Source organism: Eriocheir sinensis, chromosome 41, assembly GCF_024679095.1.
Source record: "Eriocheir sinensis breed Jianghai 21 chromosome 41, ASM2467909v1, whole genome shotgun sequence".
Classification (NCBI taxonomy): Eukaryota; Metazoa; Arthropoda; class Malacostraca; order Decapoda; family Varunidae; genus Eriocheir; species Eriocheir sinensis.
The window spans coordinates 10,451,154-10,476,153 of record NC_066549.1 but is presented as its reverse complement, the minus strand read 5'-3'; the positions used below and the strand labels follow the sequence as shown (position 1 = coordinate 10,476,153).

The 25,000-nt window shown below is 41.1% G+C and overlaps 2 protein-coding genes across 16 annotated transcripts in view; one reads left to right on the top strand and one right to left on the bottom strand.

Moving 5' to 3' along the window:
• The window catches only part of LOC127009632 (uncharacterized), a 15,720-nt gene extending 11,794 nt beyond the window's left edge, over positions 1 to 3,926 (top strand). For all 8 annotated transcript variants that reach the window (XM_050882884.1, XM_050882883.1, XM_050882879.1 and 5 more), the window contains 2 exons: positions 1 to 48; positions 3,526 to 3,926. The exon at positions 1 to 48 is cut by the window's left edge and continues 71 nt beyond it. In XM_050882884.1, coding sequence (XP_050738841.1) covers positions 1 to 48; positions 3,526 to 3,738 — 261 coding nt within the window. In that variant the 3' untranslated portion in view covers positions 3,739 to 3,926. The remainder of the gene's footprint in view (positions 49 to 3,525) is intronic.
• A 5,207-nt stretch (positions 3,927 to 9,133) lies between these two features.
• The window catches only part of LOC127009631 (FMRFamide receptor-like), a 188,684-nt gene continuing 172,817 nt past the window's right edge, over positions 9,134 to 25,000 (bottom strand). For 7 of the 8 annotated variants that reach the window (XM_050882869.1, XM_050882868.1, XM_050882874.1 and 4 more), the window contains 5 exons: positions 21,954 to 22,130; positions 15,257 to 15,514; positions 14,139 to 14,413; positions 12,174 to 12,318; positions 9,134 to 10,287 (listed from right to left, as the gene is read on the bottom strand). In XM_050882869.1, coding sequence (XP_050738826.1) covers positions 9,988 to 10,287; positions 12,174 to 12,318; positions 14,139 to 14,413; positions 15,257 to 15,514; positions 21,954 to 22,130 — 1,155 coding nt within the window. In that variant the 3' untranslated portion in view covers positions 9,134 to 9,987. The remainder of the gene's footprint in view (positions 10,288 to 12,173; positions 12,319 to 14,138; positions 14,414 to 15,256; positions 15,515 to 21,953; positions 22,131 to 25,000) is intronic. The other variant, XM_050882876.1, reaches the window with a different exon arrangement.

Here is a 25,000-nt window from a genome sequence, read left to right as displayed (position 1 = left end):
TGCCTCCTCGCCGCCGCTCTTTCCGCCCGCGCCGCCTGTCCCCCCAAGGTAAGTTTGCCCTGTGTTCCTACGAGAGATAACGAGGCCATTTTTGTCGATCTGCTTTTTACCTGTCTCTCTCTCTCTCTCTCTCTCTCTCTCTCTCTCTCTCTCTCTCTCTCTCTCTCTCTCTCTCTCTCTCTCTCTCTCTCTCTCTCTCTCTCTCTCTCTCTCTCACACACATACACACGTGCACACACCATCACTACCACCACCGCCACTACCATTGCCAACCGGCATCGCACCACTTGCAATAACTCAAAAAAACAAAACAAAAAAACAATGCCCACTCGCGGATGAATCCAGGCCGGCTGAAAGGGCGCCGCACAGCGGATACGCACGCAGAGGCAAATCCAGCCAAAGGGGCAGTGACGTGCCGCAAGCCTGTCAGCCGCCGGTGTGGCCTGAACACAAAGGGAAAAAGGTTATCGTGACAGAATAAAGAACGACTCGCGCTCGAAACTCCCTCCTAAATCAGATTCAATGCAACAGTATTTACTCGCTTTAATTATGTTGATTTGCTTATTTAACGAAGCTGTGAACCCAAACTTCGTTCTTTTAATCCAAACTGTAGGTCATGGGGTGAAAATGTAGCATTGAATGGACATGTAGGAGGCAATGAAATGGATGTAATTGGGCATTGTTAAGAAAAAATATATATAAATAAGAATATAAAACGTTCCATGCATTTAGTTTTAATACTATTTTCATTCCTAACTGTCGCTTTTTCTTTTGACAAATTCAAATATTAAAACTCTGAAAAGAAATATCGTCCTTTGTTTCATATTCACGTTTATCATACTGGAATTACCTATGTGAATGTCGCCTGCAGCAAAACGCACTCAGGAAACTAGAAAAATTTCCTCGGGTGACATCCATCCCTTGGATGGGGGAGGTCTATATGTTCAGGCTGTCGATGAAGGACCCGTGTTGGAGGGACCGTTGGGGTAAGTTCGTCTTAGTACATGTAGTTTTATTCTCGTGAATATGATTCAATGGATTTCTTTCCAAAGTCTCCAGATTATGATGCCATATGGAAGCATCATTAGGTGGAGCCACTTTGAACACTTATTTTGTCAATATTTTTTTGCACGCAAATGACAAAATTGTTTCATTATTATAATTTTTGTTAAAATTATGCCCCTGGTTAGGGCACTGTTCATAGACATCCGAGGGTGAGGGCGGGGTAAAAATAACGGTTCACCACATAACAAAGCTGAGTGGCGCACCCCGACATGTCATTCCTTAAGAGTTCAGACTGTGTTTAAGAATTCAGACTATGATAAGACGCTCTCGCTATACACTTTCTCTTACAGGAAAAAGGGCATTTTTTTTCATTAACGTTATAATTATTACAAATATAATGACCGGAAAGCTAACGAAGTATTCTCCACTTTAAGAAGGATAGAGATGAAAATAAAAGCGTAGCTCGTGCCCTCAGAGAACAGGGCTGGCTTCTGGTGAGTGATAAAGACTCCTTGGAAAGAAGTCTATTGGCAATTTTTTGTAAAAAAGTATCTCATTCTTAGATATCTTTAAATATTCAAATATCTAACGTGTAGTTCAGCGAATTAAGAGTTTAGTGGAAGGGCAGCTGAAGAATCAAATGCTCTGTATGAGTGCATTATTAAACAGAACATCGGTATAGTCAAGTTTTATGACCGGGTAAAAGTTTCACCAACCCTTATTTTGTTGAAAATTCACACAAAAGGGTTGAAAAACGTATAGAAGCTAATCGAGTAGTCTAACTAAACTTTATCGATGGTATAATATACGCTTTTAATGTATATACGCAGCAGCACTGGGGCCCATCTATGAAACGCGATGCCGTTTTCAGATTTTTTTGCGTCTTCCTTTTGACAACACACAGAAGCAGTGCAGAGATTTTGTGAAAGGATGGCGACCTTCCTCCTCACTGTCCTTGCACCCCTAGTTATACATTACGTATACATGCTCTTTAGATGACCCCACTTAAAAAATTATTAAATACCACCTGAGCACAGCTGATTTTTACGTGAAGTCAAAAATGTGCAGACCAAGTCACTGCACACTTATGTGAACGAATCATTATGCCATCTCATAAAGGACCACTGGCAGGCTCACGGGGCCGACTACCTACCAATATGGCCGCCACAATTCGCGCGGACTCCACCCAGTCTGACTCACTGCCGCTATTATGCAAAATGTTGACGCTCTTATCGAGGAATATTTAGTTCAAAGGCTTATTTTGGTGTTTTAGATTATTATTTATATCTGAAGATCTTGTTACTGACTGAGTGCGTCTGTCATCCATATAGCATGTGTTAGGAGAGCAGTTAACATTGGGATAATTTTATGGACAAATAAGACAGAGATCATGCAACCTGTGGAACCTGGATGTTGCTAAAAAAAGATTGCAGAATTTGTGTTTGAATGCAGTATCAAATTGATTATTTCTACCTAAAAAGGTTGTTACTGACTGCAAGTACATCTATCTACTGTCTATCTAACTATCGACTGTGTTTAATTTCTCTAGAATCCTACGTCACCAACTTTCCTAACGTACGGTGAAGACAGGATAGATGTGTTCTCAGACAGTCTGCAAAATAAGTCTCCGAACTAAGCATTTCCCGGCATTAAGATTAAATTTACACCAGCACCTCTTTACCTATATCAAACCTCCGTGAGCCACAAATCTTCCGATATGAGCAGCGCTGTAACAGGAGCTCTGGCCTGAGGAACAACGTCCAAATACCGCGAAGGTTAACCTTTCCAGCATGCCGTCACGTGGCTAAAGTCAGCTCATGGATATAGACTAATCCATGCCTGTTTTCATTGCGACATATTATGTTTACATCTGACTGACAGTGCATCTATCTACTGAGATGAAAATCATTATATGTTCGTACTCGCATATGTATCACAAAAAATATTTGTGGACATGCCTCTGCATGCAGTGTCGGGCAACGGCAGGTGCCTCACTAAAGATAACATAAAAAAAAACATTCTGTCGGTCAGCATAGTAACACACACACAGCCGTCAGAGCGTCATGGCCTGTCACGGTGCGTCAACCAGGCCACAAAAAAATAAAACTGTAAAAGAATCCTGGTGTGTGAAAGCGAACAGCGGCACCACCGAGGACAACAAGCACCGACAGAAACAGCAGAAACCACGACAACATAAAAAAAACAATAATAATAATAATAATGAAAATAATATATAATAGTTATAATAATAATAATAATAATGATGATGATGATGATAATAATGATAATAATAATAACAACAGCAACAATAAAAATATTAGCAGTACTAAAAAATAATAGTATCATTATAATAACTATTATTACAATTATCATTATTATTATTATTATTATTATTATTATTATTATTATTATTATTATTATTATTATTATTATTTGGTATTATCATCATAATTATCATAATCATTGTCCTAACAAATATGCTCAAATAAACTAACAAATTAACAAACACATTCCATGCAGCCCAAGCGGGAGGCGCCCTTCGTGCTGTACCTGCCGCGCTGGGGAGGCGAGGGTTGTTATGGCAGCGGCCAGCCCGGCGCCGCGCCTCCCCCCGCTGCCCTGCCCAACCATCAGCCGTCCACCTCAGCTGCAGCGCCCGCCAGCCAGGACACTGAACGCGCTGGCTCCCCACCACCCTCCTACAACCAGGTGGCCGAGGAGTCCTACGCCTGAGTATCTCAAGGCATCCATTCAAGAAGCCTCCAGTAGTGGTGCACTGCAGACACGCCACACATACATATTCACAAAAATTCTCGTTAGTTTGGTTCGGTATATTATATGAACCTATGTATGGTCATATTCTGGTAGATAGCAACACACACACACACACACACACACACACACACACACACACACACACACACACACACAAGTGCACAACAAACCACACGAGTAAACACTGGATTAGTTTATGAAGACAAACCGCTTTAAATGATCCACAAACGTCGCCGACAGCCTAGTCATGGCCACAGTGAAGCAGGTGTAGAGGATGTGTGCGTGGTTGCTGCAGGTTGAGGACATTCACATCATCTCACCAAACCAGCATTTAATAAAATCGCACGAAGTCAGGCTGGCTTACCTTAATTCAGACCTGTGGACGCTAAATGAATAAAGGAAACCATAAAAAAAATGAATATTGATTTGCTAACATAAAAAATTAAGTATGTTAGACTTAGCAGTGTTTGTAATTTGAGCTTTGCTTCATAGTTCCGTCGGCATTTCTGCTTCTTTTGGCCGAAGCATGTGTGTGTGTGTGTGTGTGTGTGTGTGTGTGTGTATATATATATATATATATATATATATATATATATATATATATATATATATATATATATATATATATATATATATATATATATATATATATATATATATATATATATATATATATATATATATATATATATATATATATATATATATATATATATATATATATATATATATATATATATATATATATATATATATATATATATATATATATATACATAAATAAATACATAGATAAATATATATATATATATTCATATCTATCTATCTTTCTATCTACATACATACATATCACCCTAACATTTTACAAGCCTCGAGTGATCACGACAGTTGTCAGTAGGGAGTCACCCGACAGGACCTCGTTTTGAGGAAGCAGAGCAACAACACTGTCATGGCTCGTGGTACATGGTGAAGCTTGTGACGGTTTCGGGTGATCAGCAACACCAAGTGCCTTTTAGAAAGACATTAGTGGACCGATGAGCGGCTACACAGATATAGAAAACTACTCAACCTGAGAAGACTATTTGGCCAAATAAAATTCACTTAAATTAACTATAAGATGGTAGCGCCATATAGTTGGAGGGTAGTTATAATTTATAATAATTTCAAATAAAAATCTGAAGAAAAGGTAATAACGGAGCCTACTCTCTTATTGTTATTTTGATATCCTGATACCCATAACTTGTTTTCATGTAAGAGAGCTTTATTCTTTGCTCATTTCTGTTTTACGGATAGAAGGAGTTTGTGAACTTACATGTTTGAAGTATTTTCATACCGATAAAAGATAGAACGTAATTACTTAGGAGCTAAACACATACTGCCTTCCTTTACCGTCTGGACGATGTGGAGTGTGGCCGCGTCCTGCAGCGGTGCGATGAAGAGCCTTTTCTCAACCTCTCAGGAGGAAATGACGAAGACTAGTTGCACATTATATACAGTTTAATGCTTGACTTACTTCAAACAGTCACACATAAGCGAACAATGACAGGTATATTTTCCTTTGGTTTATTTAAGGAAAATAAAATATATGTATTTGCACATTAAGAATACTATATACATGACATTGACACCAGTGTGGTTCCCGAGGGCCACACAATGACCAAAACCACAGCCCAGGCACCTGAGGCCGGGCGCGGCACCAATGTAGCCTTTAACACACGAGGATTCATTTGACTACACGGCGCGTCAACGGCACGCCGATAGGGACGCAACGAGCACTTCCGAGGGGGACTCCGGCCCAGCTAAGGTGACGGTGAATAGTGCAGGCAATGTTTGTGTGTGTGTGTGTGTGTGTGTGTGTGTGTGTGTGTGTGTGTGTGTGTGTGTGTGTGTGTGTGTGTGTATGCTATCTCGTGAATATGTGTTCGTAATTGAGCTTTCCCAGAGAAAAAGTTACTTCAATTAACCGCATGTCAAACGTTATTGTGGCTCATCCCTCATTAATCTTAATACTACCGGATGTTTTCAGCGTGAGAGGGGACAATTATTACGGACTGGCGTTTCATAGAGAAGGCTTCGCGAACAGATTTCCTCCAGTATTCTTCCATGTAAAAACAAAAGGAATTTCGGGAGAATAATAGGACCAATTTCAGCGGAGAGAAGAAACACAAGAATATAGAGGCACCTATCCATATATGCTTCTCTCACAGACCATCAAATAACCGACTTCTTAGAACCCATAGATTCTTCCTCAGTTGAGCATCACAAAAGACTTTACTGTTCTTATATTCATTGCGATGTCTGAACTCCCTGCCTGAGTGAGGAGGGGACGAGGAGGAGGGTGGCGTGAGGAGGAAGATTGGATACGGACAGAAGTAATCAAACAAGAGATAATGAGGTCGCCATCGAGGACGGGGCTGCAAACACATCATGGTTGATTATTCAGAAGAAACCGCAAGTGGAAACGACTGCCACCTGTACGCTTGTCATTATGAGAGAGAGAGAGAGAGAGAGAGAGAGAGAGAATGGGGGGTGGGGTCTAGATAGAAAGACAGACAAAGAAAGACACACATATGCAAATTCATGCCAAGAAAGACAGACAGACGAACAGACGGGGACAAATTTGGGCGCAATAAGCCAGAATTTCATTGCATACCTCAGCGGCAAACTTTCCGCGTCATCCTGGTCATGAATGTCCACACGGCGAGGTGTTTTATCTTTTTTTTTTCTCACCAACATCCGCTGGTTTTATTCTTTTTTTTTTTTTTACCTCAGCGCTCATGTGTCGTCCGCAGGCGTGCATAAATGCTATTCAGAGTGACTCGCATTCCTCCACACTAACGTAACGGCACTTTATGTACGTGTGTGTGTGTGTGTGTGTGTGTGTGTGTGTGTGTGAAGACAATAAGGTGATTAGGAGAGGGCGAGAGGGGTATGGTGAAAGGGAAGGTTGTCGAAGAACTATGCAAGTGTTGCCTCTGCATAACAAGGGTGACGCAGCGCTGGTTTGGGAAAGGTGACTAAACGACTAACATTGTGACAAATAACAGGAACAATAACAATATAAAAAAAAATAATAATGCAATCATATTAGCAATATATAGCGTATATATATAATCATTATAAATATAATAATGATGAGATAAGCGTTGTTATCAATTTTATCAATATTTGTAGGAGTAGAGGGGGAGGAGAAGCACTATTGTCAGTAATAGTAGTAGTAGTAGTAGTAGTAGTTGTAGTAGTAATAGTAGTAGTAGTAATGGTAGCAGTAGTGGAAGTAGGTAGTAGCAGTGGTAGTAGTAATAGTAGTAGTAGTAATAGCAGTAGTATTAGTAGTATAGTAATCATAATATTAATAAAAATAATATAATTATTAATAATGATAATAGTGATAGTAATAATAATAAGAACAATAATAACAATAATAATAATGATAATAAAAGTAGTAAAAACAATAATACTAATAATAATAATAAAAATAATAACAATGATAAAATAATAATAATACTAGTAATAATAATAATAATAATAATAAAAATAATAATAATAATAATAATAATAATAATAATAATAATAATAATAATAATAATAATAATAATAATAATAATAATAATTATAATAATAAAAATAATAACATACATAATAATAACTATAATAGTCTAATTATAATCATAATAATAATAACAATAACAATAACAAAATAATAATAATAATAATAATAATAATAATAATAATAATAATAATAATAATAATAATAATAATAATAATAATAATAATAATAAAAATAACAAAAATAATAATATAATAATGATAATAATAATTATAGCAGTATATATTTTTATTACCATTACTGCTATAATAACGATACTACTACTACTACTACTACTACTACTACTACTACTACTAATAATAATAATAATAATAATAATAATAACTATCATTATAATTATTATAATTTTATTATTATTATTATTATTATTAACATTACTGTGTCATAATGATAAATTAATAATCACAATAATATTATGAACTAGAGGGGAGCAATGAAGTCAGTGTCAGTCTTCACCAGACGACCAGCGTTTGTACTCAACCTCAGCAGCCACGACAGACAGAGTGAACCCGGACGCTGGCGGGCAAACATTCCCGGTGGTATTCAGCCGTCACCCTTCCCCCTAAGAGCTGAGGCCGGAGTCACCCTAGGCATACGATTTCTAACATTCCTTACCGTTTAATACCGTTGAGTTATTGTTCACGAACGAGTGTTAACCTAGACGAGCACCACGTAAAGAGAGGTACAACGTCGTGGCCGCGTGCCTGGCAGCGCCGTGATGCCGGGCCCGAGTGAGCAAGTGCCGAGCTGTGCGAGCATCGCGGGCACGGGTCTGCCGCAGGCTTACATATTTATTCCTATATTAAATTTTAAACAGATTGATCCGAGGCCTTGAGCTTGAAGGAAGTTTAGAAAAATACGAGGATCTGACTCATTAAATATCTTTTTTCCTGCATCATTTAAGTTTTCCAATAGTTTGCACACCGTCAAGTTGCATTGTTTGAAAGTGTTCTTCCTCAAACACAATGCCGTCATCTTCCACTTATATTACTTTATTTGGCACTTGCATGTGCGTTCTTCGAACCACAAGTTTGATGAAACATCATTAATTAAAATATAATCATTATGTTCCGAAAAATACGCAGTTCTTAATGCAAAACAGTGTTCGTAGATATATTGGTGCTGTTAAAACCTAAGTTAGAAATTTTCTTTGCCTCCTCCTGTGCCTCTACTGTGCTTGGATAATACTACAAGATGTATGACAAAATATATGCGCAATATCTATTTAAATGAAATCAAATATAAATATATATATATATATATATATATATATATATATATATATATATATATATATATATATATATATGTATATATATATGTGTGTGTGTGTGTGTGTGTGTGTGAAGGGGATACAGAGGAGCACACTGAATGTAACACCTTGTCACCAATTATATATCTTACGTTATAAATAGCCTTAATATTACGATTGCCATTGAACAAGGTAGTTTTCCTAAGTATCGTGATCACACTTAGTTATAGCTATGGAGATTATGAGTACAGGAGTGTTATCATCTTACATAAATATTGTCTGTTCCCTCTGTTAACATCTCAAGATACTTAAAATACTGCTGAGAATGCACTGGTGTCCTTCATTTGTGATTATTACTTTTTTTTACGATAAATTACAGTTCAATCCTTTCATGTGGATACACCATCTGATGTGTCACTGCTGTTGATAAATGTCTCAACAGCTTCACCGGTTTATTGAATTACTCTTTTTGTTGAATTTTACTTCTGCTGATTGTTTCAAATCTTGTCGGTCAATTATTTGCTTCATTACAAATGAACAAACAGATGTCTATTCCTCCTTGTGTCGTCTCAAAAGTTCTTGATTGCCCTTTTCGTTTGTTGTTAGTAAAGGCAACTAAAATCTGTCATTCACGTCGACTGTGTGTACAGCCTGCTACTGACGGGTCTGCAAGTCATATACCGACGCGGGCAATGAATGAGCACAGTACAATGACACATACTCCTGTCCTTGGGGATATTCGCTAGGTTTCCTCATTCCAGGCCTAGCACAAAGGTAGTCTTACTAGTCCGGATGTTTCCCATTGTCGAACTGGCAACTTTTCCGAGCTGACGTTGTTGGGAAGTCGAAGCCAATAAACGCCGCCAACTTCTTGCCGAGGATAGTAGAGGAAGCAAAGTGCACAATATTGCTTCGCCTAATAATCAGCATCTAGCGATTTGTTCATTATTGAGTTACTTTCGTGCAACAGAAAGCTCCTCGGATAATGTTTCATCTTCAGTTGCAAAATAAACTGCAATAAACGCAACATAAAAGTTGAAATAAGCTCACAGTGCCTGATGATCGAGGCATTCGATTTATTCAACTCCATCGTATGCCAAGTGGTCGCAGTAGCCCCCAGTCGTGGTCCTGAACTGGATCTCCATTTCCACACCCGGGGGACATTTTATCATTCATTTACGACTTGCGTCTTTAGAAAGCTTTACCCTATTTTTAGGGAACTGTTCATCTATTGTCACTTCTATGACAGCTTCATACTGTGCTGTCGGTAAATGAGATCTTTTCACACACTCTCAGGGTAGTTTTTCATCCTTACACCCTCAGTCGCACACCACTTCCTAACCCCTCAGAGCGCCGTCTGGTCGTCGAGGGAAGGCTGCTGGCAGGTGATGACAATGTGGCGGCCGGCGAGCTGAGTTCTAGGAGCACGATTGCCTGGAAGTAGGGCGGCGAGGCGGTGAGCCAGGCGACGCGGCCCCTTGCCCGGCGAGGCTCCTGAGGCTTGCGATCGGTGAGGGGACTCGGGCTGGCCGTTGAGAAGAGCGGCAGCAGAGGCGGCGGGGCTGATGTGTGCAGGGCTGGGAGGGCTGGGCGGGCGAGGCGCTACACCATTGTTGCCGTGATGGGTGGCGGCCCCCGGAGATGCCTAGAGGAGGAGGGAGTTACCGGTGGAGAGATAGATAGATAGATATATAGATAGATAGAGATAGAGAGAGAGAGAGAGAGAGAGAGAGAGAGAGAGAGAGAGAGAGAGAGAGAGAGAGAGAGAGAGAGAGACAGACAGGACACCAAAACAGCCATGGAGCAAGAAAGGGACAAACAAACAAAGCAGCACACAAAACGTAAGGCAGAGATGCAAACTGATTGACAACCTCTCCCACGAAAAGAGGCAATCCGACATCCAAACAAATCTACACAAGTGGCCGAATACATAAAGACCAAGAAGAAAAATATACTAAGAGAAAATCACCCAAAAACACTAATATCCATCTATTTATATGTATCTATCTATTTATCTATCTGTCTACTTATCTATCGATCTACTAATTATTTTTTTTATCTACCTAACAATTTATCTCTCACACTTTATCTATTTCTATCGATCTATCTATCCACCTATCAATCTATCTATCTATTTATCTATCCATCAGTTTATCATTTATTCTCTTTCCAATATTAGTAAGTGGATTAGATAAATTGATTGTCATAAACATATCAACCTATTCATGCATATAGATATATACATAGATGGATAGACAAATTGATAAACTGACAGTTAAAACAATGAATATAGATAATCAGAGCTTAGATACAGAAGAATGAATAGACAGATGAACAAATAACTGGATAGACAGGTAAGTACATACAGACAAACAAACAGTTACGTGTGAACAAAGAGACGGACAGAGAGATACTGGAAAAAAATATATACAGGTGAACAAGCACGAGCAGAGGCTGATGAGTGTTAATGGCTTGTGTAAATGATGTTAATGAAGAAGCGAGACTTTAAATATGTGAGCACACACACACACACACACACACACACACACACACACACACACACACACACACACACACACACACACACACACTCATGACAGGTGCGCAAGATGAGAGACGTGAACCATTAAAACAAAGCAGTAATGTATATTCAAACAATAGAAGAGCAGAGAACTACTTCAATATACTACTACTCTAACAAATGAGAAGAGCCAATGTGGACAAAAGGACACAGCCAGCAGGAAGAATATACGAAAGGGAAGAGATACACAACATGAAATAAGACAAGCAGATAAAACAGAGAGCAAAGGTGCGTGAGGAAAGTAGACAGGTAGGAGGAGAGGCAGGGGTGGGGGGGGTGAGGCGTGGCAGCAGCGTCAGAGGGAACTTTAGCTGATAAACAAAAAGCTGGTTTGTGGGTGGCAGGTAGCAGGGAAAGACACTTGCTTGAAGGTAGGTATTACGGCAGGCAGCAGGGTTTAATGCTGGCAGGGAGGCAGGCAGAAAGGGGTGAAGCTGGGAGGATGGCAGGCGGCAGTTGGGACTGAATCTGGGAGTGTGACAGCTAGCATCAACTGAGGCAGGGAGGGCAGCAGGCAGCAGGGACTGAGGCTGGCAAGGAGGCAGGCAGCAGGGATTGATGCTAGCAGGGAGGCAGGCATAAGAGAGTGAGACTGGCAGAGAGGCAGGCGGTAGGGGCTGAGTCTGGCAGTGAGGCTGAGGCTGAGTCTGGCAGGTAGACAAGCACCAAAAATTGTGGCTGGCGGATGGCGGTGGCAAGGTACAAGGCTGGCGGGAAGGCAAACGTCATAGATCGCAACTGGCAGGAAGGCAGGGAGCAGAGTCTGTGGCTGCCAGAGGTATGCAGCAGGGACCGAAGCTGGCAGAGGGATGGCTGGAAGAGACGGGTTTAACAGGCACGGAGGCCGGAAGGGACAGAGGCAGACAGCAACGAACAAGGCTGGCATAGAGGCGGGCAGCAGGTGCAGTAGCGAGCAGACAGACAGTGAGCGGTGCCTCTGTACAACACACCTTGCGTAAGAAAGCTTGGGCGGGGTCATCGTGGGCGGCATGAGTAGGGTGGGCGGGTACAGTGAGGTAGGGCCCCTGGCGCCCAAACCCGCCCAGGAAGCGGCCCTGAGTGGGGCTTCCCCTTGGGCTGCCCGACCCACTACTCCTGTACAGGGTCACAAGGGGTAAGTGGGGTCAGAGGTGGCAACGTAAAAGGTGTTGATAGTTTTGGGATCGCTTTGGTCGTGTTGGGAACCTGCAGGATGTCCGGTTATGAAAATAATCCCCAGTCATGCGGGTCACCTGGCACTAGCGCGGACTAAACTGGGCAGTCCTTGGGGCCCCGTTGTGTTCTAGAGTCAGCAAGTGAAGTGGAGCACCGAGGGGAGCAGCATGAGCCAAGCAGCACGGAACATGACTTAATAAAAAAAATGCCGCCCGCGTAGCAGGCAACTGGAGCAGACCCCCATGGCCTCTCCAGGGTCTGTAGGGGCTCTAGGACTGTCGTGGGAGATCACCTGAGGACCATAAGGCACACCAAATGCCATGCGTTACCGCAAGATCACTGTTGTTAGCTAATGTCATTTGAGATGGCCTGCAAGAATCACTACTTCCGCAACAATGGCTGAGCATCAGCAGAAGGTCCTCGATCACTTCGAGAGTGTGACAAAGTCCCTCACTTAAATTAACTGTATGCTCTACAGTCCATAAATATGAAAACAGACTTAATTAAGTAGAACACAACTGAGAATTTATGTGAAACTGGGTAAACAGAGAGAGGGAATGAATTAATATTAATATATTTTAACTACTTCGGTGTCTGTTCTAATACTACCCAGCAGAAGGCCATCATGCCTTATTTCCCAGCGGACTCGTGGTTCTGAAGGTGCTCGGCTATTAATATGTAGGCTTCTTCACACAGAGGAACAGGGTGATTCAGGAGGAGGCGGGGGCGTTAGTGGCTGCCTCTAGTGTGGCTGGTTCTCAGGCCGGGTTTAGTTTGTCTCAGCGGAAGCGTGCACCCAGAACGTGTTTGAAAGCTTTATGATCTGGGTACTTTGTTCTTCGTACACCATAGCTGTTAGTGTTTGTTAGTGGTTAATAGTGAGTAGCGGTAAATGAGGGGAGGAGCGGCTGGAGGGAGGGACGGAACAGAGACGGGGCGATAATCAACGAACACTGTGGAGAGTAAGACCATCACTGGCAAGATAAGTAGCATGAAGTAAACAAATAACATGTAGAATTTCGTTATATAATTCCGAGGAACACTATAAATGTAAATAGTACTGGCAGCGGGCAACCCTTGGACACCACCTGCTGTCGAGCCTCGGGAGTATAGCCCTGAACTAATGAGACGCCGTTTCTTCGTTCTGGGTTGCTCTTCAGGGAGCTTCTCTGCATATCAAGGAGATTATAAAACTTCCCCTCCTTGAATGTTTAAAAAAAGACCATGCAATTTTACGTCTTCTTTTAAGTAGCAGAGCCAAAGGGTAATGTAGCCGCTAAGATACTTGATTAACAATTAGACTATCCGGAAAAATATATTACTGATAATTCTTTCTTAATTAACCTAGCAGGCATATTTCAACTTGGTTTCATTTTTTGTAAGGATATTCTCTCTCTCTCTCTCTCTCTCTCTCTCTCTCTCTCTCTCTCTCTCTCTCACCCCTTGCAGCCATTCCGTCCTCTTCTTTCTCCTCCGGCTTTCATTTCTTCATCACATCCTCAGGCTTCTTCCATTATCTTCACGTTCCCAGATCCGATCCTCTTCCTAAGGCTTTCTCTTTTTACCCTTTCTTTCTCCCTCTGATTTTTTTGGATCTTTCTCCATTTACCGACACTGTTTATATATATATATATATATATATATATATATATATATATATATATATATATATATATATATATATATATATATATATATATTCTTACTAGTGTTCTCTAGCCTCCTCTATATATTTGCCAACATAAACTTCTATTACATACCTGTGAGAGGACCTTCGCGACATCCTCATGGAGGAGACTCGCGAGAATCTGGGGCTGCCGTCTTCCACGTTGCTGTAGGCAGTGGCCATCCAGGAGTGGAGGGGCGACGGCTGCCGGTACCAGCGGGAGCAGAAGGTGGAAAGGAAGGTTCGCCGGTACTTGTCACTCATTGCACAGTACAGCACAAAATTACAGGCCGCGTTGATAGCCGCGAGCAGGTTGAAGATGTTACCCAGACCCAGCTCGATGTAGAAAGAGCTGGAACCCCGCTTCGACTACGAAGGTTGAGAGGGAGAGAGAAGGAGTCAGGAGTGAGTGGTAGAAATCAGGACTGCGAGTTAGGGGTGGATGGTGGGGTCTGGGAGATAGTGTTGTCTGTTTTAGGTATGATTTTCGTAAGGATTTCAACATGCGTTATTCATAATAACAAGAGGGGATGGATGAGTGTAATGTTGTGGCAGAGGAGGCTGGAAAGGTTATCAGTTAAGGTGTGAAGTATCTGGTGTGTGATGACTAGTGGATCAAAGACGGACAAGAGAATGGTCTCGTTAGGAAGCTCCAGGTTAGGTGACAGGTCGAGAGATTCGAGTGAGGGTGTAAGTGACAGGTGATGAGGTTTGTTGATGAGCAATCAAACACTTTATCTCAGCCGGCAAGTCTCCGGGCGGCAGGAGAGATGATGGAGGGGCGCATTGGAATTGACTGACAAGTATTTGTTTGGAGGTGGAAACTAAATTTCAATCTTCAATATTTTTCCTGTTAAAGAGTGACAGCAAGTAAGTGAAAAGAATATCATTACAATATTTAACTTGCACATGTCACTCAATCTCTCCCCACCCCTTCACACACATACACTCGGTAGTATTCTGTAGTGCAGTGGTTAGCGAGCTCGCCTCACAATCGAGAGGTCGAGGGTTCGATTCCCGGGAGGAGTGGAAACGGATGGGCAGTTTCCTTTAAATTACCATTATAGATAAAACGTAAGATCAAATCTAAAACCAAATTCATGCTTAATCACTATACCATTTCTCCAATGGCAAGAGGACTTGTACGACTACAAACACTGTAACCTTTACTATGACCTCCAGCGCTGCTTTTTTCTCCTTTTCTCCCCTTACCTGGTGCAAGGACTGGTAGACCAGCATCACCGCCACGGGCAGCTGGCAGAAGAGCGCCAGCAGCACTACGGCGATAAGCATGATGGTGATCTTGTTCTCTTGTGACTGTGAGTGGGAGTCGCGCTCGACGGCCGAGTTGGTCATTGTGCGGCGGGTGGCGCGACTCTGCTTCACGATGTGTATCAGGACCGAGTTGAACACCGCCAGCAGCACCAGCGGCAGCAGGATGAATATGACGGCCGTGAACCAGTAGAACACCTACGGGAAGGGAGAGGTGAGAGGGGCTGGGAACTGCATACAGAAAACCCGCAGAGAAAGGAATGTGAGTGGGTGGCGATAGGGATGAGATGGGGCGGAAAACGTTGAGTACCTGCAGGAGTAGGAATGTGAAAGGAGTTGGGAAAAGCCCGATACCCACAGAGAGAGGAAGATGTTCGCGTCGCGTCGGGCCGGGCGCGCAGTCTACTGGCCCTATAACGAATGGTCCACCGCTGACTCGGTGGACTCCATCCAATAGGCGCACCTAACATCACCATAGCCGATCCAGGATTCAGTACGTTTCCTAACTTATAGGCGGTAATGTTATAATTGTATTTCGTAAAGAATCCTTATAAACAAAAACTAACTAAAATTATGAGTATCCTTTTTCTTGAACAGAGCAGTGAATAAACAACAGAACAACAATATGAAAATACGTTCATATTTTATACGATAACTGTGGGCCGAGGCGGCAGCGCACGCCATTTTGCGGGTATCAGATACCATAAAGAAGCATATTTTTACTGTCCAAGCAGGTGATGTCACTTATTGTTACTTCGTGAGCTTTCATATTTATCTATTTGTGTATATTTCATGGAGGCATAACTTACATTACTTCTTTCAATTTTACTAGTGACGCGACTTTGTGACTGTTTATCACGATAGAATTTCACTCAGTAAAGAGAATCAGACACCATAGAAATATTACAAGTGTGTGTATGAACGAATACAAAGATAAGCATATACTTTGATTTAACTCTAGGATGTCTCGTGGATCATTTATAAATAAAAACAAAAGATCCGGATAGGCTACTCTTTAGCCCGCTACAGTAGCTCGAGGGACAAAAACAGTCCCTCCACCAAGTTTGTACCCCACATTTGGTGATGTTAGGTGCGCCTATTCCTGCTTGCTTTCTGTGAGAGGCTTTTGTGGGAAAACGTTTCGTAATGTGGTAAACAAATTGCATGCTGTTAAACGTTTGGGATTTCTTAAATTCCCTCTAAGCATTCCGTCCCTGAAATTCATGAAGTTTTTCACCTAATTCTGGCATTGTTATTTTGTGGAGGCAGGCACAGCGACATACTTTACAAGCTATACCATTTTAAGCTTTTGTTGTTATTTATATTAAATTAACTATAGAATATAGCCCATCATCATTGTTAATATACTCCTTAAAATGGTGACCTTTTCCAAGTTGCGCGCTCGTTCTCGGGTGTTTTTAGACATACTCTTACAACTATACATTGTCTTACTCTACATGGTCGGTTGCATCATCACTGCCAACTCCAAAAGCATAAGGCTTCCCAACTACCAAACTAGCTAGCTGTGGGGTCTCAGAAGGGAGGCGGTAAAGTAATTTTTCTCTCTTGATGAGACAAGTTATTACTCGTTCCCTTCAAAAAGTCTTACAAACGCAGCCAATGATCGTCAGAATTTCCACTTTCAAGGAAACACAAAATAAGTATTGGTAATGAAATTTAGAAAACTAATGAAAGCTATAACTTTATTAATAAACCAAATTTAATCGAATATTATGTAACAAAAAGTATAAAAATATAACAGGTCCAGAAAAGCAAGCCATCCATTGTTTATCCTCGTTGATGGGAATGTTCAAAGAGCTAAAAATATTTCCGCATCATTTTCAATTTCCATTTGTACTGAGGTCATACTCATTCAGGAGTTCTTGACGACTACGCTATAAAGTATTTTCAAATTAATATTAGTTCACTATTTCAAATGTATATTCCTAACTTTTAGTGTCCTAAGAATTTGATTGAAAAGACAGACTAACAAAATCTATAATAAATAACTTCATCCAATAAAATGTATTACTGGATGCAAGAAAATTATTCTGTTCATTCGTCAAGTTTCCGTAAACATGCTACGATTTTTCCAATAATTTTGTCCGTGTTGTTAGGCAAGAGGCAACGAGCTGAATTGTTTACATAAACATTACGAGAGACAAATATGGCTCCCTTGCTAGTGTGTGTGTGTGTGTGTGTGTGTGTGTGTGTGTGTGTGTGTGTGTGTGTGTGTGTGTGTGTGTGTGTGTGTGTGTGTGTGTGTAAATAATAATAATAATAATAATAATAATAATAATAATAATAATAATAATAATAATAATAATAATAATAATAATAATAATAATAATAATAATAATAATAATAATAATAATAATAATAATCGGCTTATTAAGTGATTGGAGCTGTTAAGCTGAAAATATACACATTAAAAATACAATGCTGAAAAATGTATGAGAGAGAGAGAGAGAGAGAGAGAGAGAGAGAGAGAGAGAGAGAGAGAGAGAGAGAGAAAGGATACAAATGTATATATCTTCCCGTCTCCCCGGAAGGAAGGACGCGCCGTAATCGCCGGATCAGTGTTTCTCGCCCCTCGTCTCTGTGTGCGCCGCGCTGAGCCGCCCAGATAATGACTCATCCCTTACCTCTCCTTTATTGCGTCCCTTCAGGAAACGCATTTAGAGGTGCACTTAGGGGAAAATAATTAAACAGATTTCCATTTCCAAAGATAGGTATCAGAAAAAAAAGTAAATGAAGGCGACGCAATTAAATTAGGCAAGAAAAAAAAAGGCAGAATATTTGGTCGATTCGGCTTAGCAGGTGGGTAAAGATGTTGAGTAGCAGTATCGGGCTTTTTTTTTTATGAGTATCGGGCTTTTTTTTTTTTATACATTTGTTACCTTTTTTTTACGCCCTTGAACTGACATCGACAAACGTGCTACATTGTTTCTACGCTTCTTCCTATTACGCCGGTAGGCTTTCTTGGTAGGGCTTGAGGGTCGGCCCCAGCTTGTTATGGCGCAGGCAAGTGCACACAGAACGGCCCGGTGCCCTTTATGGGAAAATTTGCATCCCGCACATCCCGCCCAATCACTTGTAGTCAACAATGATCCTGTCCTATCCTGCACATGTCTAGACTTTGCAATTTGATCAATATAAAGAGAACATTACGAAAAAGTTCTTAATATCAATCTGAATGATATTTATAAACAAGAAAATATATTAGTAACCACCACGACATGAGGTATTGTATTTTTTTTAAAGGAATCTCATAAATTAATGTTCAGTGACCGCTCGTACGTAAAGGGTAGTTACATATATCTCTTTTCCGTTTTTCAACGAAATGAATGAAAATTACTTAATGATGAATGAACAGACCCCCCCCCCCCCCCAACACACACACACAACCTTCACAGAACAACTATGAGTATATAGAGACTATTTACCATCGGATAATGCAAAAAAGTGATTGCCTTCAGAGATTTCTAGGTAACAAACCCCTGCAACCAGCGCCTCCGTGGTGTGGTGATTAGCAAGCCTGGCTAGGAATCCTCTGACCCGGGTGTGATCCCGACACGGGCAGTAGGCGCTTATCCCACCTAACGGTTCACTCCCTTTCGCGATAGTCGATAAATGGGCACCTCGGGCAACCTCGGGAAAGTAAACTGTAGCAATATGGACGTCACACCTGCCCTGTGTCTGAGGTAATTGATTTTTTGATCCTGCACAGGTTTAAGGGTAAAATGAAAATGGAGATGAGCGTCATCGCAACCTGCGTCTTACCGTATCCCCCAACTTTATCTTACGTTACCTTTACTACAAGACTAAAACAAGTACTATTGTGTTACCGTCTGCCCAACTTCTGCGACTTTTACCCTAACATTATACCCACTGCAGTAGACGGTGATCATGTATACCATGCTGACAATGGCTAATGCAATGGTACATACAGGAAGTGAGGCGGGTCATGGCGGTAGTGTAGGTAGTGGTGGAAGAAATAATGACGAGTGATAAAAAGTTCTTGTCATGGTGGCACCGATGTAAAGAGTGGAGTGACACGACAGTATCACATGATAATGGAAGCCATGCGTTCAATCTACTACATTTCAAATTGTCTAGTGAGTCAGGATCTGGGTGGGCAATACGACCCCACACCCTTCCTACTGCAAACCTCGGGTAGACAACGGAAGTAACATGAAAAAACGAGTCTGAATCAGGGAGTAGTTTACTTTTTTAATGGAAGAACATTTGACTAGCAGCAATGCGACACTGAACTTCCCTTTAACCCGTCCGCTGCGATTGGCACGGCTTTGGCTTTCACTGGTAGCGTGGTAACATATACTACCAAGTCTTTCTTTAGTGGATAGTGAAGTGTTTCTCATGTGGTATTGGTATGCTGGATTTCCCCTCCCAAGGTCCATGACTTTAAATTTTTCTTCATTGAATTATAGCAGCCACTTTTTGTTCCATTCCTGTAGCTTGGTGATGTCTTCTTGTAGGAAATCCGCAGTCAAAGGGTTAAACAGATGCACAACATCCCACGGCCATCAATCCTCCCCAAGGCTTCCGTCGGCGTCAAGATGAAAATCAATTACTCGCAAATAGGTTCCAGTCGCTAATTGGATCGTCCCCCGCCTGGGTGCCGGTCAAGTTACAAGAACCTGCCGGGGTCACGTGAATCGACATTATTGTGCGAGAACCGAAAGTAATTTGTTTCACTGATAGTCTTGTAACTTGATTCCTATAACACACACACACACACACACACACACACACACACACACACACACACACACACAGGAGTTGGACACCATTGAAAGTCAGCATTGTCAGTCTTCTATATTGGGTTTGATGTATATTTATCGATGTAGAGGAAAATATACAGAGGACGAGTGCATTATACACTTACATACTTATATGCTGACCCATGTATTGTCGATGTTGACGAATCAAATATTTAAACAAACCCTCGGCACTTTATGAAGGAAATGAATGAAGAAGAGACACTGAATAACTCATCAGGTGTCCAGAGTGAAATGTAAATTCTCTCTCTCTCTCTCTCTCTCTCTCTCTCTCTCTCTCTCTCTCTCTCTCTCTCTCTCTCTCTCTCTCACAGACACACACACACACACACACACTCTCCCCTCCTTAATACGCACGCAGTAATAGGGGTGAGTCTTCTACGGGATATCTCTTTATTAACAATTCTGTATCATTCCTTGTGTACGTGACCCATAATTATATACACGTAAGATTTAGTGCCGGTGTGGGACAAGACAGCTGCTGCATTAACGTGACACCGCGGCGCCACCCACACATGATCCCACCTGATAAATAAGACCCAGGATACTAAACTCAGCATGCGGTTTGTTGCTCAATGGATGACGCCAAAATTGTACTTACTGACTTATATGAGCTCATTAAAGGCTGAGACTCCGGTTTTCTCCAGTAATTGTGAAGTAAAGGAGGTCGTATAAAGGATTTCCCGAAAGCCACGTTATTAATAGTAGTTGAAACGTGTTAACATGATTTATGTAGAGCAGAATGAAATTTGTATTAATGAATGGCTCTGCTGTTATGGCCGTGGATGAATTAATGCTTACTCTTCCAGGGACTGTAACTTGAATACATGTAAAAAAAAACATCGCTGAAAAAAAGATAGGTTTAGTTTATAAAGAGTACTTTAGTCACTTCCAAATTGTATCTGAAATTAACGAAGCTGACAACACTAATGTTTCTTGAAAAGTTTAAACCTGGGAAATTGAAAAGGGGTGAAATTGAGCAAAAAGATTTAAATGAGCTCCTTTAAGTTTCTAAATTTCAGGAAATAAGTAAACTTTGCGACAAGATGAGATAGCGCCCAGCACCTGACGCTCGCTCCGCCGCCCGTCTTTGCCTCACTCCTGATGCCACACGCTGCCCTCGCCGTCCCACCCATCAGTAGAGGCAAAGTCATTTTCTAGACGATAAATAAAACAGCCTGAATTTTGTTTTACTCTCTTTTCGTTCATCGGCACCAAATTAGCATCATCATTAAGCTTGTTTTATGAGCCCACCAAAATGAAAAGAAACACTTGGCAGCTCACACCAATAAAGAGGAAAATAAAAGGATAAAAGGTAAACGATTGTGACCTCAGAAAATAAGGCTAATGATGGGTTTATGACAGCAAGCAAGCACTGTTTTCTTAGAGTGTGGCAACAAAAACTAATATCAAAGACCTTTGTCACACCAGAAACGGCGTCAAAACAACAATGACTTCGTTCACATTCCTAGTAAAGGCACGTTACGTCTCTGTTGTCAGATGTTATCTCAGCAATTACATTTTCCAAATCTTCAAAAGGAAATTCGCAAGTTTTTGGACGCCGTCACAAGCTGCGACACCAAAAGAATAGGTGATTTAAAGTAAGACGATCTCCAGACCCAAACACACACTGGATGGCATCGAGAAAAAAGTGAAACTTTTTTTTCCAGAGAAGCTGAAGCTGCCGAAGTCAAATGCCACGAATAGCCTGACGGTAGAAAACAATAATAATAACTGTGATAAAACACGAAACAAGAGATATTTTTAAGCCGAGAGCCAAGAACCCAAAGTCACTGAATTGTGGCGCTGGGTATGACCTTCAAACGGTTCCTCACCTTCTTATAGGTTTTGTGTGATCCCAGCCAGGAGTAGTCCATCATGAGAAGCGTCTGTCCCGAGCTGTCTGTGGTCCTCAGGATGACCCACTCGTGCGGCGTGGAGGCGGTGAGGGAGAAGCACAACACAAACACCGCCACAATGACCCTCTTGGCGCGACTCTCCGTGCAGAACACCTGGCGAGGAGAGAAAGGACAGGTGCAGTGGGAGAGGTGGAAGAGGAAGAGAAGGAGGAGGAGGAGGAGGAGGAGAAAGGGAAATATGAGAGGTGAGAGAATACTAGAGGAAAGAATACATATGAGATAAAAGAAAAGGAACATGAACTAAAACAGTATCCAACAACAACAGACGGTAGCTGAAGGAATGCTGAAGGATGGAAGGGACACAGCAATGAGAAACAAGATAGAGTAAAACGAACACACGAATAAAATAATGAAAGTGAAATTTTGCAAAAGGCGGTACACACACACACACACACACACACACACACACACACACGTTGCGCAGTTGACTTTACGACTCTTACTTGACAGGCCATCGCTGCCCTGCTCAGGACCGAAGATTGTTCAATTGATAAGGAGCGGTTACTCTTTCCCATTGAGAGAGGGCGATGGGGGTGTGTTATATACGAGGTCTCACGAGTACCTTTAGATTGGTTAAACGAGCCTCAAAGCCATCTCCGGGAGGGTAGTGGCTAGCGCTCAGGAGACCAGCACGTGATAAGGCAGCGGTGGTGAATTGCACACAAATCGTTAATACGTGATGGGGAACAATATTCGAGGTAGGGGAAGAATGTCGAAGGGAGTCTGTGTGTAGGGAGAAAGGCTGATAGACACTGCATTGGATGGAGCTGAAAATAGAACAAAAAAGGGTGATGATATATATATATATATATATATATATATATATATATATATATATATATATATATATATATATATATATATATATATATATATATATATATATATATATATATATATATATATATATATATATATATATATATATAGAGAGAGAGAGAGAGAGAGAGAGAGAGAGAGAGAGAGAGAGAGAGAGAGAGAGAGAGAGAGAGAGAGAGAGAGAGAGAGAGAGAGAGAGAGAGAGAGAGAGAGAGAGAGAGAGAGAGAGAGAGAGAGAGAGAGAGAGAGAGAGAGAGAGAGAGAGAGAGAGAGAGAGAGAGAGAGAGAGAGAGAGAGAGAGAGAGAGAGAGAGAGATAGAGAGAGGCAAGCTGACCACAGTAAGGAGCTCCAGGAGAAGAATGAGAAGGATGAGTACCGCACAGAGAGTGAACATAGATGAAAGGCGGAAGGAAATACGAGGAGAGACGAGTGCATAAGGGATATAAAGAAAGAAAGCAAAATATGGGTGACACGAATGAAGTCCAACTGAAATGTCAAGAGGTGAAAGATGAAGGGGAGGAAAGGGGAAGAGAACGACTTTGAGAACGAGGGAAATAAATATGTTGTGCAAAGAAGGACAGATAAAGGATTACTTACAATGATACGCCGGAAGGAAAAAGAGAATCTAGTCTGATTTCCTCTGAAATCTGCTAATCTTTTTTTTTTTTTTTTTTTTGCAGAAGAGGAGAAGCAAGGGTGAGGAAGAGAAAGGAAATGCTAAGCAGGGATAAAGAGGGGAGGAAAGACATCGCGATATATATATATATATATATATATATATATATATATATATATATATATATATATATATATATATATATATATATATATATATATATATATATATTGTCATTCATCTTCTTATTTCCACGTACGTAAAATAAGCTTTTCCATCATCCATGACCCTCCGATTTATTGTAATCACATTCAGCTTCCTATTGCTTTTTTTTTTTGTGTGTGTGAGTGTGCTTATGTGTGTGTGTGAGTGTAATTCAACACCACGGCCTGATCACGAGTTGGACTCGTAATTGCCAAAAGGTACCCTCCCAACATGGGCAAGTGCTCTTTATAGTCGATATATGGGTACTGAGAGGACCTCACACGCCACACGCCCCATCCCCCTTGCTCAAGGGGGGACAGTAACCACTTCTAGTCAACGGAAAGAATTCGGCCTGAGCGGGCTCAAACCACCGCCCTGTCAGGCTGTGAAGCCTAGCAGCGCAGCGCTCTAACTGAGTGCGTGTGTGTGTGTGTGTGTAACTTATATTTTTTTTTGCTCAACAGTCTCATACCTACTTATAACTTTTCCATTTGTAAATACTTTCGTTGGCCTGGTCTTCATATACCTCTTCCAACCCTTTCACATGCCTAGTAATATTTTTTGTTTCTTCTCTGTAATTTCACGCTGTATATATGTTGTCGTATGCGTTTTAAGGCCGAAGTCGAAGCTGAACATTCATCTTGATCACATAAAGGACAGTATGAACTTTCTCGAAAGATACTCGCCCATGGAGATAAATATTTCGTTTAAATATGTTGTAGGGCAAAACTCTTATGTATTTTGGACTATATTCTGAAAATCGATAATCCTGTATTATCACTCCAAAGTCCCTCGCTTCCTACAGTTTCTTTACTTTTCATTTTTCTGTCCTGTATGTGGGCTGGGTTTTTTCTTCATGACATACTCCCATTTCCAAGATATATTACTTGTTTACATTTATAAGTCCACTTTTCGAAGATTTGCCAAAACACTCATTGACTTGCAGCACCTAGCTCACTACACTTGTCAATCCACTAATTTATCTCATCGGTTTAGCATCCTCTGCAAACATATTAACATAATTGCTTAGTTCGTCTGTCATATGATTAATGGAAATCTGGAACATGGCGGGAGGTAAGAGTTCCTCTGGGTGCTCAGTCATTATAGCTATTAATCAAGGTGTCTAGTTTCATATGTGTGTGTGTGTGTGTGTGTGTGTGTGTGTGTGTGTGTGTGTGTGTGTGTGTGTCTCTCTCTCTCTCTCTCTCTCTCTCTCTCTCTCTCTCTCTCTCTCTCTCTCTCTCTCTCTCTCTTCCCAAATATTCGTACCCTCTTCGCCTATTTTTGTATCATTCATAATACACACCATTTTTTACCCTTATT